Genomic DNA, 12,540 nt, shown 5'->3' with positions numbered 1-12,540 from the left:
TTTTTTCTGAGTAACAATTTTATCTTTGATATCTATTTCATTCTTTTTCTTATTACTACTTTTTTTCTACCTTAACCTTCACATGTGAACTTGATTACACTCAAACAGATAACATGCACCACCCAGACACGCTTCCGTTTTCAGACTAACACACAGGGTGTCACCACACCCTCATCAGCCACACTGGTCAGTGGGTAATTTTGTGTGTCTGTGTGTGATTGTGTGTGTGTGTGTGTGTGTGTGTGTGTGTGTGATTGTGTGATTGTGTGTGTGTGTGTGTGTGTGCGTGTGTGTGTGTATGTGTGTGTGCGTGTGTGTGTGTGTGTGCGTGTGTCTGTGTGTGTGTCTGTGTGTGTGTGTGTGCGTGTGTGTGTGTGTGTGTGTGCGTGCGTGCATGCATGTGAGGGTGTGGTGAGTGAGTAATGTATTTCTCCATTTAGGTTGCCAAAACAGCAGAACCTGACAGAGTACACGACACACAAGTTATTGTTTTAACCATTAGGATCGTTGTCAGCACCATGATCATTGTGTGTTTGTTCTTCTGAACCCTACACATTTATTCTCAGCTGCAACCCAAACAGCAGAATAATTGTTGACAATGTATGTTTCTGCAAACCACAGATACAGTATGTTGCAACTTTACATTTTTTTAGGTTTAATAATTTTTTGTTGCCACAATGCTGTGTTTTTGTTCTGGTGAGGTTTAGGCACCAAAAACACTTGGTTATGATTTGGAAAATATCATGTTTTCGGCTTGAAGTACCTCTTTTGGTCACCAAAAACACAGCTGGAGATGACCCAAGGTCTCGTTAAAAACACCTGGTTTGGTCTCCACTAATACAGCTGGAGATGGCCAGACATCCCATCAAAAATGTCCAGTTTTGTTGTCACTGACATGGCTGGAAATTGGGGCGGTGACAAAGGGCCTCAGGTCGAACCCGGGGCCGCTGCAGCGAGGACAAAGCCCACTCTGATGCAGAAGTGATGACTTCTGCATCACTCAACAGCCTGTGTGATTTTATGTCAAACGAGCCAAGCAAATGAAACTTGGTGGTACATTTGTGTATTTACTTTGCAATTGACGTCCAGGGGACACTGTATTGTCACAGATACTGTCAGCGTCTTTAGACTAGCTCACCTCAGCAAACTTCATTACTGGACACTCGTTAATAGCCACACAGCCTGTATGTTACTTGTGTTTCAATGCAACCACAGTCAAACAGGAAAGTCTTCTCCCTGGCTGGTGTTCCACCAGCAGTACAGCTCCTCAAAATGCAAGCTTGTCTTGTTTCATTTCTGTGCACAGCCTCTGTTCATCCCAGACAGTAAAGACAAATATAGCACAAGACCAGACACTACATATGAATCACTGACAGCAAACTGTAAAGTTAATGTAGTGTGTTGTCCATCAAAACAAACTGTTCTCATATTGTCCTCTGTAGTTATAACAAGTCCACCCTTGTAATGTTTAGTTACATGGTAACTACAGGATATGCAGCCTGTTAGCCAAAGTACTATTGCCACAGTTCAAGAATATGTTGTTTTTAATGTTGTGGTCCTTCTGTACCCTGCAATAATAGTATGGGACATGTTGGTAACACTTTACAATAAGGTAGACAAAAATGTTAGTGGTTACTGAGTAGTCTCTGATTACTTCATGTTTAGCTACAGAAGCTAAACCCCCTGTAGACCCCGTGTCATGTTTCTGTTTTGATTCTGTGATTTCCTGTTTTACTTGAATAAATAAATAATAATAAACTTGAATGTGTACTTTTGATGGGTTGTGTGTTCCTTTTTATTTCCTCCCTTTCTGTGAATTTCCCACCTTTTTCTGTGTTCATCTGTGTCTTGTTTGTCAATCAGCACTGTGTGTATAGTCTTTCTGCTCCCTGATGTCTGTCACTTCGTCCTGTGTTATCCACCTGTCAATCAATCAATCAATCAATCAATCAATCAATCAATCAATCAATCTTCTTTAGTCACTACCTACCCTGTTTGTTCGTAAAACAAACACATGTCTTTACAGTTACACACAGAAGTGCTTTATTTTGCAGCTCGGATCAAAATGGAAGACTTAGTCCTGCTTGTATGTCTTATCTGGAAATCTAGTAGGCTATTTCTGTCTCAATGTGTGTGTGTGTGTGTGTGTGTGTGTGTGTGTGTGTGTGTGTGTGTGTGTGTGTGTGTTAATGTTTGTGTGCACGTGCGTGCGTGTGTGCGTGTGTGTGTGTGTGTGTGTGTGTGTGTGTGTGTGTGTGTGTGTGTGTGTGTGCGCGTGTCATTGGTCACCAGAAACAGGCACATACTGAAGGACCTTTTTTGGTCCTTTCTCCTTTTCCATCGTCACGCCGTCATCCTTGCTCCTCAGTGAGGTTGAGCCCAGACACAGCAAAGTCTGGAGGACATTCAGACAAAACTGAGCGAGTAGACAATATAGAGAGTTGTTGCAGAGCTGAAAACTGACCTCCACTTGAGGCTGTGCATTGATTTCAATCAGAGTTCAGAGGTTCAAAGATATCCGCTTTGTATTTGAGTCACTAACAAGGAGTGGCTGTGTATTACCACTTCACAGTATTTCTTTATCTATTATCCATTTCCACCAGTCTATGCCCGATGTTGACTGTAAATTCACAGTGGAAAAACGAAATGTGTCAAAGCCTAAACATCAGCTTCTTGCACTAAATTCAAAGAGGTGTTTGATGAAAAACAAATAACCCTCACAAGTCCTCCAGGGCCCCTAAAAAAGCACTTTTTTATGTTATGTCTCAATCTCTCAGAGTCAGAATGAGGTCAGAATTCCTCACATTCCCCAGCTAGAAAGCAACATTTGTTCTGCATTATTAACAGTTTATATGAGTTCACCATTCCTTTTTAAGAATTAGCTAAGTAAGGAAGTAGGGTGCAGAGAAGCAGGGAAAAAAACATATACGTGTGTGTGTGTGTGTGTGTGTGTGTGTGTGTGTGTGTGTGTGTGTGTACATATATGGTGCAATAGTGCCCCCTAATGGCCAGGAGAATTCCTTACAGTAGACCTTGTTCTCAGCAGAATGTTTCATCATCATATTCCACATACCAGGGCACTGAATTTCACAAGCCTCATATTGTGTCCTCATAAACCTCTGAATATATTGTAGCTCTAGATGAGGATTGGGGGTTGGTGTTGTGCATGCTGGCACACTTGAATGACTTGACTTGGACTAGGAAACTCACAGTGGTGGAAAAAGCAATCAGACCATTCACTACAGTACAAGATGAAGACATGTTGAAATGACTTTCTCCAATTATATTTGATCTACATTACTAATATAGCCAACACTACTTTATTTTAGATTGCATCATAAAACGTATATCAATATAATATACTGATATAATATTTTATCAATATAAAATCTTGATATGGTATTGATATAGTGTCCTCTTATTATATAATAATATAACTTTATTACTACTATGTTGCTAAATGAGCTTTTAAAAAATATTTTATAATAATATATTATATGCTATGTTATGGTATTCAGTTCTATTTCCATTACATATACATTTACACACGTATAGCATGCTGTGTACATATAGCTGGCATGGAGGAAAGTCCACGGCAGTCAGGACTCTTTGCTCTTCTTCGGTTTTGAAGAAGTTCTGTCAAAGAACTGAGGTGTGTTTGGGCTCATTATCCTGCTGCAGTATGATGTCAAATCATGGCTAGACTAAAGGTTTCTAAGGGTGCATTGAAAACTCTGAAACACTTTACAGTAACTGGATCAGTTGTATCCAAAGCACGATCAGGCAGAGCCAAAGTGAGCACACCCTCAGAACATCAATACATCAAAGGTTTTGCAAGAACTCATTCAAGACTGACATTGACTTTCCTCCATGTCAGGTTGAGTGCATGTTGTCATAAAAGCAAAAGGGGTACACACCAAATACTACGATATTCTAAAATTCATGAACACAAGATTCAACTTTTCACTACTACTACTTCCTACTCTGTTATACTTTGTTGTATTAAAATGTATGTATATGTATTAATAAGTCTTATTTTACAAGCACTCATTTTTACTAGTGTTAGGCTAGAGCTAGGTCAGTATTCATCAAAAATATAGGCTACTTAACATATAAAGTAAAGGTAGAAGAAGAGTAATTGCAGAATGGTCCCTATGAATGATAGACTATTATATATTATTATTGTATTTCCATTCTATAGTGGGTCAAGGCAGGCCAAATGTTATTTTAACTACTTGATACTGTTGGTTTATTGATGATATTTCAAAAAAACGTTTATAATGAATCTCAATCTAATTCTATCTCTGCAGTTTTCACGTCACAAGTCATTTTGGCATATCCCTGCACACGTTATTAATTTAAGACTTGGCCCTAGAGTTCATTAGCCTGATACACTGTAATCTGACATCTTTGTGCAGCTTGTCGAACAAGGAATCAAACAGTCGTCCTTTACTTTGAAGTGGAAGCAAAGGCGTTCAGGTTATAGTAGATGTAACGTGGATGTACAGCCGGCAGATGTCGCTCTGCAGCCCCAACCGGTGTCGTCGTCAAAAAAGTACTACACTTCCCACAATTCACTTGAAGTCTGTCAACTATCATTAAACGATTTTTTGACGATATATTGGATAAAATGTTTTGTATGAACCCGTTTATAAAGGAAAAAAAATCATGCTGACACAAGAAATAACGCGTTAAAAATTTTTTAATATTTTTCCCAGACGACCCTTCTCCTCATGACGAGGCGGAAGTCGCCTCATCTTCCTTTCCTCCATTAGGTGAGTGCGTGGAGGGAGCGCGTTTCTGTGGCTCTCCTTAAAATAGGCTTATTTAAAGATCTTTGTCACATATCGAAGCACCAATTCAACGAAATAACACATTTTTATTTGTTAATTTACAGATTGCAACCATGGGTCGCCGGCCAGCGCGCTGGTAAGTCCTGTGTTAAATCGTTTCAGAACAGGGCAAATGTAGTCCAGTCAGAAGAAAATGGCAGCTGCTCCGGTCCGCACCATGTGCACCGTGCTGGCATGCCGGCAGGCCTTCTGTCACACTTTTGTTTTATAGTAGTTTTGTTGTCTGTGTCTGTTAGATGGTGTGTTTCTACAGTTAAATGTGATCTTTATCAAGATTGTCATGATGTTTCAATGACGCTGGTTTGTTGAACGTGCCTCCAGCTAACGGCAGCTAGCACACAGCTAGCATTAGCATATACATCCAAAAGCTAGCGACTTTGATAGTTTCCAAATTTCTACACTTTGCTCAGTATATTCCTATTTATCGAACTCTCCGGTTTGGGTTTATGTAGGCTATTTTACTAGCGTATTTTTGCAAAGCGGAAGCGGTGGGCCGATACGTCTGTAACGTTATCATTCACGTTAAATTGTGAAAGCGACTTCAAAATGGTCTGACATTACACGACTGATGACATGAACCTTCAGCGGTCTGAAAATGGATTTTCCACAACCATAATTAAGCCGGCACAAGGCTTCCAGTATTATACATTTTTCCTCATTCAAAGACTAACTTCAGTGTTGAATTTCTCCTGTCAGCCTGATATCACTGAACTTGTATTTGTTTGAATTGTTCCATAACAAGCATCACTTTACCTTCATGGTACAGCTCTGCAGTTTATTAAGCCGACTAGTCTCACTGAAGTGTGGTTCTGGTGTGCAAAGGCTGCAGATAGTGACTCTTTGGTTGTGTATGTCCTCAGCTGGGTGGTGCTGAGTGCTTTAAGGGACCACTGAGACAGAACTTGTCAAGGGCCTTATCAGGCTTTTAAGCTGTTAAGTGAATTGCAGGTGTTTATTGTTACACTTACTCATAAGTTTGTGTTGAACTTGTGTCTTCTCACATTCAGATCCACATTTCCAAGATGTATGGCTTCACGCTAGTGACTTTAAAGTTTCCAAATTACTACGCTTTGCTTAGTATATTCCTCTTTATCAAACTCTCTAGGTTGGGTTTATGTAGGCTGTTTTACTAGTGTATTTTTGCAAAGTGGAAGTGGTGGGCCTATAAGTCTGTAATGGTATCATTCATGTTAAATTATGAAAGCATCTTTAAAAGGATCTGAGATTACATGACTGATGACATGAACCTTCAGCGGTCTGAAAATGGATTTACCACAACCATAATTAAGCCGGCACAAGGCTTCCAATATTATACATTTTTCCTCATTCAAAGGCTAACTTCAGTGTTGAATTTCTCCTGTCAGCCTGATATCATGTTAAATCGACATGAGGGGACATCTTTTTTGAGATGTCCCTTCATCATTATAAACACACACCATGTAGTTTGTGCAACGCACCGTTCCTCCTGTTTGAGTAACAGGCTCTAAGAACTAGTACTGGCTGTTTTAGGAAGTGATTGAGTTTTTTTGGAAATATAATTCACACTGTCTTTTGGGTCTTGCTGATGTGATCTAATAAATGACTTGTTTAACTAAATGGTTCTGTCCAACACTTTGTTTCTCACAGCTACCGTTACTGCAAGAACAAGCCCTACCCCAAGTCCCGCTTCTGCAGGGGTGTGCCTGGTAAGCAGTTTCCATACCAGATTCAATATGTGATGTCCTGAAATTGTATGAAGTCTGGTTGAATAGTCAGTGCAACAGGCAGTGTCACTAAAAGGTTTTTTGCCTATTTGAAATGGCAGTTGCTGTTAAGGACTTTACATTTAGTAGGGGTGAGAATGTCAACAGGTTTCAGACTCTCAGGTTTACGAACTCAATATAAAACCATTATTGATGCATCAACGTATTTGATTTCTCACTGTGTGACTACTTGCTATTTTGAAAACATAGTAAATTCGCAGTAATCATGATTAAAAAAAAATAATAATAAATGCATAATTTCCATTATCTTTGCTCACACTCAGCCGCCCTCAGGACGTAGCCTAGCTTACAATGTAAACAAGACACGCATGTTAACGTCTGTTACATTTCACTATCTGTTCAGCTGTGTGGAATGTACAATCCGGTATTAGAAGTGTGCTGGTTATCACAATGTAGAGCATAAAGGATAGGAGTGAAACTTAAAAACACAACCTCCTTGGCAAACGTAATAAAGATCATATGTTCATTCAGTCATTCAATAAATGTCTGTGGTAGCGTGAATGGAAAATACAGCACCTGTTCACTGGTGTTGTTAGTGGCAGTGTAAAGGCTTTTTTTTTGTCTTTTAAAGTAATTGTCTGCCATTGATGATCCTGCAGCTTATTAAGCCGACCAGTTGTGCTCCAGTGCGTTTCTGGTGTGCAAAGGCTGCAGACATTGACTCTGTGGTTGTGTATGTCCTCAGCTGGGAGGTGCTGAGTGCTTTAAGGGACCACTGAGACAAAATATTGAGTGAGCCTTCTCACCCTTTGTGTGGTGTTAGTCACACTGGTATGAGAGTCTGTCATTCAACTACATCATATTGTAGTAGTTAATCCACCTGATAAATGCTCTTGTGTCTGACTGCATGATTTTAGAGCTTTAACTCAGATTTGTACCTTTTTTATAATCAGTGTTTGCTACCGTCTGAAAGAAAATGCGTAAATGTTCTGTTAATTTCTTTTTCTATACCATTGTGTGTAGATCCCAAGATCAGGATCTTCGATTTGGGCAGGAAGAAGGCCAAGGTCGATGAGTTCCCTCTGTGTGGCCACATGGTTTCTGATGAGTACGAGCAGCTTTCTTCAGAGGGTGAGTAGTGGAGGAGCCATGACCAGATGCATAGATGTGCCCCCTGAAACCTGTTATTTAGGTTTTTTTTCTGCCTGGGAGCTGAGAAACTAAGATACTCATGGTCCTAAATTAAGAAAACCCCTTGTTGTGGCAAGCCACTGTTTTTCTTGAATAATTAGGAGGAAAATTGACAAATTTGTTTAAAAAAAGCACTGAAATCTAATTTTCACTTTCAAGGCCTTTAGTGGAACATGCACCCCTACACTTGGAACAGATGTTTGGAATATATAGCGTGTTGTATATGCAGATGTTGTAAATGTAGACTTGTATGGGGCTTTCTGTTCATGTGCACGTGAACGCCTGTGAAAAGGGTTACTTAGTACACTTGCTGAGTGTCGTCCAGACACTTTGGACAAGTGTAGATTACTATGGGTGCTTGGTGCACATAAGTCTGTGCAGTTAAATGTGTTGAAACTGGGAGATGCAGATATGTAAATGTATTGGTAGGGATGTTTTTGAGAAGAACTGTACAGAAAGCTAACAGCAACAACATGCTACAGTGGATAATTCAATTGTAGTGCATCCATCTGAGTATACACACATGAAAACTCAATGAAGAAATAATCTCCCCCCCAAAAAAAGCACAGAACTGAGCACTAAGGAGTTGCACAAATAAAAAAGCTAATGATTCACTAATGCTGGCACTGACCCTGAAATGCTGTCAGTGCATGCCAAGTTCAGGTACTAATGTCATTTTTTGTCCTTTTGTCCCCCTCCATGTCCCCCTGTGTAGCTCTGGAGGCTGCCCGTATCTGTGCTAACAAGTACATGGTGAAGACCTGCGGTAAGGATGGTTTCCACATCCGCATGCGTCTGCATCCCTTCCATGTCATCCGTATCAACAAAATGTTATCCTGTGCTGGAGCTGATAGGTAAGATCTCAAAGATTTTTACAAATGGATGAAGAGCTATTTAGCCAAATCCAGATGATTTGAATACCACCATACGCATTCATCGTACAGTGTTAAACATATTTGCGGCTCTGTTCTCCATCTTGTGATTGTCAGGCTCCAGACTGGAATGCGTGGTGCTTTTGGTAAACCCCAGGGCACCGTGGCCCGTGTGCACATTGGTCAGGTGATCATGTCTGTCCGTACCAAGGCCCAGAACAAGGAGCATGTGGTTGAGGCTCTGCGCAGAGCCAAGTTCAAGTTCCCTGGACGCCAGAAGGTAAACAAGCATGTCGCCTGTCTTACTTCCAAACCATGGAGTTATATTTATCAGTCAGTTGTATGGAACAATTGGAATATCACAGGCTAGAGAAAACTTAACTAGGGCTGCAATTATTAACAGATCAATCATTTTCTTGACTACTCAGTTTGTTGTTGGGTCTATAAAATGATGAAAAATGTCAGTTTCCTTAAGTCCAACATGACATCCTCGAATGTCTTGTCCACAACCCAAAGATAATCGGTTTGCTGTCTTACAGCAGGGAAGAAACCAGGAAATATTCACATTTAAGAAGCTGGAATCTGGCAATTGACTTTTCTTAAATACATACACTTAAAAAAAACTACCTAAGTATTTGGCAATCAATATAATAACAATATAAATATATACAATCGAGTAATCGAACTTAAAGGAAGGGATCACCCGAAAAGCAAAAGTCAGTCATTATCTCCTCCTTCCATGCTGATGCAAAGTCAGGTGACGTTTCATAGTCCACAACATTTCTGGAGCTTCACAGCAAAACAGCTGTGCAGCATTCTCCAAAAAATTCTCCCGAGATCACAAACTGATTTGAAAAGACGATATTTACACCCTCAACACAAGGTTGAGCTTGTTTTGAAATGAAAAAACAACCTAAAAACCCCTCACAAAACGTCTCTAGTGTAATCCAAGTCTCCGGGTCATCGAGGGTGTAGATATCGTCTTTTTAAAAATCAGTTTGGGGTCTCAGGGGTTCTGGGGAGTTGGATTATGTCTGACGAGCTGTATGGAGCCGTTTTGTTTACATCTTAAAACCCTTCAGTTGTTAAGGAGAATGCTGCCGTGCTGTGAGTGAGTAGATATTGACTGAACTTGCATTTGTTTGAATTGTTCCATAACAAGCATCACTTTACCTTCATGGTACAGCTCTGCAGTTTATTAAGCCGACTAGTCTCACTGAAGTGTGGTTCTGGTGTGCAAAGGCTGCAGACATTGACTCTGTGGTTGTGTATGTCCTCAGCTGGGTGGTGCTGAGTGCTTTAAGGGACCACTGAGACAGAACTTGTCAAGGGGCCTTATCAGGCTTTTAAGCTGTTAAGTGAATTGCAGGTGTTTATTGTTACACTTACTCATAAGCTTGTGTTGAACTTGTGTCTTTGTTCTCACATTCAGATCCACATTTCCAAGAAGTACGGCTTCACCAAGTTCAACGCCTGCGACTTTGATGACATGATGGCTGAGAAGCGTCTGATTTCAGATGGCTGTGGGGTGAAGTACATCCCCAGCAGAGGCCCTCTGGCCCGTTGGAAGGCCCTGCACGCTGTGTAGAGCGGCTACAGCATTTCTGTGACCACAGGCTACCAATAAAAATGGGTTTGATTACAAAACTGAATGTTGTGATGGCTGATTTATTTCATAGGGTTGTCTACATTAGGCAACTGTATTTAAACTTGATCTTTGATACAGATAATGTATACACATATAGGCAAGTCAGCTTTTTTATATTCCAATAAGGACATTTTAATGACCTTTTTTAATTGAAATATCACAAATTTGTCTTAAAGTCTTATGGGCTGATCATTTTGGCGGTAGTGTACACTGATTTCATATGTCAGAACAGATTGGGATAATGGAAACCTTCACTCCACAATACTGCAGAGGAAGAATTTTTACCGACACTTCTTTGACTATTACTACTACTCAAGTGGCTAGCCCTGTTATGGGACTGAAAATCCCTGCTGTGCTGGGGTATAGTGCAGAGTCAAACTGAGAAACTACTGCAAACTGGGCTCTACAGTCGGATTTAGCCTAAACTTTCTTAAAGGAGCCATTTGTAATTTTCAGCCACCTGCTTCAATTGAATAGCGGGCAGTATTTCCCCCTTTCTCAATGTTTAGTTCAAACCCATTTTGGCATTTATCTTGTATACACTGCTCAAAAAAAATAAGGGGACATTTTAATCACACATCAGATCTTGAACAAATTAATCAAGTTGAAAATCTTTACTGATGTACATTGTATAATTTGAGAACAAAATGACGTAACATCGATCAATGGAAACCAAAATCATGGACCCATTGAGGGCTGGATTCAAAATCACACTGAAAATCAGAATAAACATTTGAACTCACAGGCTGATCCAACTTGTTAGAATTTTATCAACGCAACTCATGTGACTCAATAGTGTGTATGGCCCCTGTGTGCCTGTATGCACTAAGACAACGTCTGAGCATGCTCCTGATGGGTCACATGGTGTCCTGCCAGACCTGGATCAGGGCATCAGTGAGCTCCTGGAGGGTCTGTGGTTGTACTTGGTGGCGTTGGATGCACTGATAAATGACATCCCATAGGTGCATAATTGGATTTGGGTCAGGGAATGAGAGGGCCAGTTAATGGCATCAGAGCCTTTGTCATCCAGGAACTGTCTACACACTGTGGCCACATGAGGTCGGCGTTGTCCTGCACCAAGAGGAACCCAGGGCCCACTGCACCAGTGTGAAGTCTTACAATCACTCTGAGGATTTCATCCTGGTACCTAACAGCAGTCAAAGTACCACTGGCTTTGACATGGCGGTCTGCGCGACCCTCCGAGGATATCTCTCCCCAGACCATCACTGACCTACTGTTGTCACTTTCATTTGCACCAAAGCAGGTGAAACTGATTCACAATCACTAAATGGACAGATTGATATCCCTGAGGTTTAACTGACTTGGTGTTATACTGTGACCATTAAGTGTTCCCTTATTTTTTTGAGCAGTATATTATCTCCTCAGACTTTTTCGTTTTTCAAGTGATAAGAAATACTGAGATGTTTAAGTAAATGACATACAATGGACTTGTAGTAAATACATAAAAGAAAGATTGCACAAATCTTTACATTCTTTAGTTTGATGCTCCCAGACTCAGCTGATGTGACTGATGTAGACAGGGACTTCATCTACAAATGATGCGCAAGCACATGAAAGGGCTTGAAATGTGTCCATGCAGTTTAGAAGCACTGGGATTTATTTAAAAAAGAAAACTTGATGAGGAAATGTGCGCACGTTTAAGAAAACTGACCCAAGTGTATGAACAGTTTGTAGAGAGGAGAAACGGTGAATTGAACCAGATGTCTAATCATGCCTTAATTTCACATTTATGATAATGTAGATCTTAAATTAACATTTAAACAAGCAGTGTTGTTTTTATAGCAATAAGCTGCAACTAGTCCATAAACACCTTTCAATTGTAAGGGATATAAACCAACTCTTAATCTAATTTAAATTAATCTTCAATCAAAGTCTGCTCAATATTTATTTATTTTAGAAATGAGCTTTAGTTTCAATATTCATATATCACCAGGTACAATTTCACATTTCACAGTTTTTGTGTGTTAAGTTTCGGCAGTAAAGATGCTTCAGGCTGGAGCAGCAATATTGGACTGTGGGATGAAGCTTGAGTACCTCACATGTTCCACATGCAAACTCCACACAGAAACCAAGGACTTACTTGCTTTGAGTCAACAGTGCAACCACTGCACCAATACTGGCAACATGAATGGGTTAACTTGCCTTCTGACCTAATGGAGCAGCACAATGTACAATCCATTTATCAAGTATAACCCCAACCCTTACAACATCAAGGGACGCTTCGTCCTTCCACAGAAACACATTTGCTAACC

General features: G+C 40.3%; 1 protein-coding gene and 3 non-coding genes across 4 annotated transcripts; all 4 read left to right on the top strand.

Annotated features, from left to right (window-relative positions):
* The first annotated feature begins 4,860 nt into the window (after positions 1 to 4,860).
* rpl10 (ribosomal protein L10) lies at positions 4,861 to 10,271 on the top strand. Its single transcript, XM_073470038.1, has 6 exons — positions 4,861 to 4,929; positions 6,480 to 6,538; positions 7,580 to 7,687; positions 8,463 to 8,601; positions 8,737 to 8,899; positions 10,052 to 10,271. Exons 1-6 carry the CDS (start codon positions 4,907 to 4,909, stop codon positions 10,205 to 10,207), a joined length of 648 nt encoding a protein of 215 aa, XP_073326139.1. The 5' UTR covers positions 4,861 to 4,906; the 3' UTR covers positions 10,208 to 10,271.
* Positions 5,622 to 5,754, top strand: LOC141000469 (small nucleolar RNA SNORA70). Its single transcript, XR_012179543.1, has one exon. It is a non-coding gene; the product is annotated as a small nucleolar RNA SNORA70 (small nucleolar RNA).
* LOC141000470 (small nucleolar RNA SNORA70) lies at positions 7,210 to 7,342 on the top strand. The gene has a single exon (XR_012179544.1). It is a non-coding gene; the product is annotated as a small nucleolar RNA SNORA70 (small nucleolar RNA).
* LOC141000471 (small nucleolar RNA SNORA70) lies at positions 9,808 to 9,940 on the top strand. The gene has a single exon (XR_012179545.1). It is a non-coding gene; the product is annotated as a small nucleolar RNA SNORA70 (small nucleolar RNA).
* Positions 10,272 to 12,540: the final 2,269 nt, after the last annotated feature.

This window comes from Pagrus major, chromosome 7 (assembly GCF_040436345.1).
Source record: "Pagrus major chromosome 7, Pma_NU_1.0".
In the NCBI taxonomy this organism is placed as follows: Eukaryota; Metazoa; Chordata; class Actinopteri; order Spariformes; family Sparidae; genus Pagrus; species Pagrus major.
The sequence above is the reverse complement of the archived record's forward strand: the minus strand, read 5'-3'. Positions and strand labels throughout refer to the sequence as shown.

What these genes read in the sequence shown, in the direction of transcription:
- rpl10 (XM_073470038.1), top strand. Translation starts at nt 4,907, where the DNA reads ATGGGTCGCCGGCCAGCGCGCTG. An exon ending in CGAGCAGCTTTCTTCAGAGG is followed by an intron (nt 7,688 to 8,462) that starts GTGAGTAGTGGA and finishes CCCCCTGTGTAG; the next exon opens with CTCTGGAGGCTGCCCGTATC. An exon ending in AGTTCCCTGGACGCCAGAAG is followed by an intron (nt 8,900 to 10,051) that starts GTAAACAAGCAT and finishes TCTCACATTCAG; the next exon opens with ATCCACATTTCCAAGAAGTA.